This window comes from Moesziomyces antarcticus (assembly GCF_000747765.1).
Source record: "Moesziomyces antarcticus DNA, scaffold: scaffold_v10126, strain JCM 10317, whole genome shotgun sequence".
Lineage (NCBI taxonomy): Eukaryota > Fungi > Basidiomycota > Ustilaginomycetes > Ustilaginales > Ustilaginaceae > Moesziomyces > Moesziomyces antarcticus.
In genome coordinates, this window is record NW_014638884.1 from 879 (window position 1) to 4,749 (window position 3,871).

Below are 3,871 nucleotides of genomic sequence, written 5' to 3' on the forward strand. Positions count from 1 at the left end.
CTAGCCGAATCTGCAGGGTGCATCCGCTCCCAACGTCTCGCCTCGAACCCTGTCCGGCTTGCTTTTTCTCGGCCCACAAAAACACACTTCGCCGCCCGATCCAAGCATCCATCGGGGCCGCGGTGATGGATTCCGAAATCCGAAGATCCACCAACTTTTAGCTTCCAACCTCCACGCCTGGCTCTTGTTTCTTCGCACACAAAGCACACTTGCACCACCATGGCATCTGCTTCGACCAGCGTAGCGGGCGCAGGCACCAACGGTCGACCCGTTGTATTTATGGACATCTCCATCGGCGACCACCCGGCAGGCCGCATCAAGTTCGAGCTGTATTCCGACATCGTGCCGCGCACCTGCGAGAACTTCCGCCAGCTGTGTACGGGCGAGTTCCGTCCCAACCACACACCCGAGGGCTACAAGAACGCCATCTTCCACCGCATCATCAAGGACTTTATGTGCCAGGGCGGAGACTACATCAATGCAGACGGCACCGGCTCCCGCTCCATCTACGGCGACACTTTCCAAGACGAGAATTTCAGCCTCAAACACGACCAGCCGGGCCTGCTCAGCATGGCCAATTCGGGTCCGGGCACAAACGGTTGCCAGTTCTTCATCACCGCTCAGCCATGCCCCTTTTTGGACGGAAAACATGTGGTGTTTGGCAAGGTCGTCGACGGTCTTTTGACGTTGAGGAAGATGGAGAATGTTCCGACGGGCGCAAACAACCGTCCCAAGATGGACGTCAGGATCACACGTAAGTTACAAGCCTTGTCGTAGGATCGAGATGGCAGATTGGCTGACGTCCCTCTGTTTGACGCTACAGAATGCGGCGAAATGTAGTCCTGCAAACGGCTCTTTCAATCATATACCCACTGCAACCCTCTTGATGCTGTGCGATGCTAGAATCGTCGACGTGTGTGAGGTCCCGACAGTGAACACCATGGGCACCACCGGTGATCTCATTTTTCGCCGGGACGCAGCGCAGATCTTTGCCGTTGCGCTGCTTAGAATGCCGTGGTAGCAGCGATGCATTATCGATGTGCCATCCCCCACCGTTCGCAAATCTTCCGGACCGGAGAAGGCATGCGATCGGGCAATCGTTTTGAGATCAAGGCGTCGAGCCCGATGGAAAAGTGGAGAATGGCACGAGCTGCAAGATGAAATCATGATCGATGGCCCGCCTTCGCCCTCGCAACACCCGACTGGCCAAGCCAATCCCACCACTGCTAGAGCATGCTGCGCGCTTCCAGCATTGTACATACGCAAGCAGCATGGCTCGATGCGAGCAGTTTCGGTGCCTAGAAAGTTTGACACGCCTAGCCGAGGCCCGACCATGCTCCGAAGTTCCTTCCAAACCGCATTCTCAAGTCATATTGGCACGCACAATCACTCACAATCACTCGAACGTAGCTGCTTTCGCAGACTCGCTACCGGTTGAAAGAAAGCCAGAGGCTCGAGAGTGGTGGGCTGACTGGCGTCTGACACTGACCAAAGGGTCTTGCGCCAAACGGTGGGAGCCGACGAGGATCGCTCGTGCGTCTCGCTGTGCAGCTGCACGCAGCAGCAGCAGCGCGGCGTACAATGCCGTCACAAAAAGCGCACTGCGAAAGGTTTGAGATGACGACGGATTTCAAGTTCGGAATCGGGGGCTCTCACTCGACGAAATCTCGCTGAAATCACGCACGCCCAGCCACACAAAAACCACAAAAAAAAATAAGAAGAAAAAGAAAGAAAGAGAAAAATCAAGGGTTGGAATCCGATGACGCGCTGATGCACCCGTCTCTCAACTTCTCGCCCCTCCCGACCGAGATCGGAAGAAGGCACCGACAGCCGCTACACTGCTACACTGCTGCACTGCGACACTAGTCCAGCGGCACGGATGCACACCGATCTTCGGACCGTGGCCCGGGCGCGCGTGCCGCTCCTGCGCTTTATCGCTGCCAGATCAGCAGCACGCAGCTCTCTCCACCCACGCCTCGCCTCGTTGCGCTGCGCTGTGCTGTGCTGGGCTGCCCTCGAATGTGACTGTGACTGATCGAGAGAGGGCCCAAGATCTCCGAAGAGAGCAGCGCATCGCAATCGTATATAGTCGGCCCACCCGCTGCCATCGCGCCGTTCCTTTCTTCCGCATCCCACCTTTCCAACAACTCCAGCCTTTCCCCCACCACCACCATCACCGTGTCGGAAATACAATCCACCAAAATGTCCGCCCTCGACTCGCTCAAGCAGTACACCGCCGTCGTCTCGGACTCGGGCGACTTTGAGTCCATCGACGCCTACAAGCCCCAGGACGCCACCACCAACCCTGTAAGTCTGGCTTTGCTATCCCTACTCGAGCGTCAAATGTTCCCAGTCGCTGACACTTCGCCTTTGTGTGATTTCGACAGTCGCTCATCCTGGCCGCCGTCAAGCAGGAAAAGTACGCGCGTCTCATCGACGTCGCCGTGCAGTACGCCAAGGAGCAGACCTCGGACAAGACCAAGCAGCTCGACCTCGCCACTGACCGTCTGCTCGTCGCCTTTGGTGTGGAGATCCTCAAGATCATCCCCGGCCGTGTCTCGACCGAGGTGGACGCGCGCCTCTCGTTCGACAAGGAGGCCACCATCGCCAAGGCCAAGTCGCTCATCGCCCTGTACGAGTCGCTCGGCGTCAAGCGCGAGCGCGTCCTCATCAAGATCGCCTCCACCTGGGAGGGCATCCAGGCCGCCCGCGAGCTCGAGTCGCAGCACAACATCCACTGCAACCTCACGCTCCTCTTTGGCTTCAACCAGGCCGTCGCCTGCGCCGAGGCCGGTGTGACGCTCATCTCGCCCTTTGTCGGCCGCATCCTCGACTACTACAAGAAGGCCGAGGGCAAGGAGTACGCCTCGCACGAGGACCCCGGTGTGCTCTCGGTGCAGCGCATCTACAACTACTACCGCCAGCACGGCTACAAGACCATCGTCATGGGCGCCTCGTTCCGCAACACGGGCGAGATCCTCGAGCTCGCCGGCTGCGACTTCCTCACCATCTCGCCCAAGCTGCTCGAGGAGCTCAAGAACGCCCAGGGCCCCATCGAGCAGAAGCTGTCGGTCGACAAGGCCAACGCCGCCGAGAAGATCCCCAAGGTGTCGTACATCAACGACCAGCCCGCCTTCCTGCTCGACCTCGCCAAGGACCCCATGGCCAACACCAAGCTCGCCGAGGGCATCGCCGGCTTTGCCAAGGACGGCGCCACCATGGAGCAGATGATCGCCGACAAGCTCTAAATTTTGTGCGACAAGAGCCTAAACATCCATGCCTCCTATATGCCCTGTACCATAGTCCTGCAGTAAACAAAACGAATTTGCCATGGTTTTTTGGCTATGTGTTGCGCCCGAGAGATCGACGCAAGTCGCACTTGTCGTGTGCTTAGTGGGTGCGAGAGGAGGCGAGGATGCCTGCCTCTTGCTTTCATCCTAGCCTTAAAATAAGCTGTGTCGGAAAGTGGTGCAGATGGAAGAACGAATTGCCAGGTCGTCGTTGCTCGAAAGAGAAGGGCGGTTGGGGGATTGGCGACTTGTTGTGTGCGGAGAGTGAGAGGAGGTTAACGTCGCGATTCGCATGACACTTTGCTCCTTTACGGCATCTTGGATACCCGTTGTCACGGGGAGTTGGGGAGGGGTTCGAAGGATCAAAAAGCGAAGCTCCAGGTGCGGGTAATACAATGTTGGCGTCTATTTCCCAAAGGTGACGAGGGGGAGGCGTCGCTGAAGCTGATCCTGAGCATACGGTTGGTCTGTCGGGCTCAGTCAATGGCACCGATATCAACCACGCGCTGCCAAGCTTGCATTTCTACTCGCTTGGTCGAGGCTGACAACGACCGCTTGACGCTATCACCCGCTCCCCCCCC

General features: G+C 58.0%; 1 protein-coding gene across 1 annotated transcript; it reads left to right on the forward strand.

Moving 5' to 3' along the window:
- Positions 1-219: 219 nt before the first annotated feature.
- On the forward strand, positions 220-3,248 carry PAN0_126c6780 (transaldolase; the record flags this gene model as incomplete). The annotated part of the gene is made up of 6 exons (XM_014797797.1): positions 220-754; positions 904-917; positions 1,022-1,294; positions 1,867-2,021; positions 2,154-2,307; positions 2,388-3,248. The coding sequence occupies 6 exons, from the start codon at positions 220-222 to the stop codon at positions 3,246-3,248; spliced, it is 1,992 nt and encodes a 663-aa protein (XP_014653283.1).
- Between the last annotated feature and the right edge of the window lie 623 nt (positions 3,249-3,871).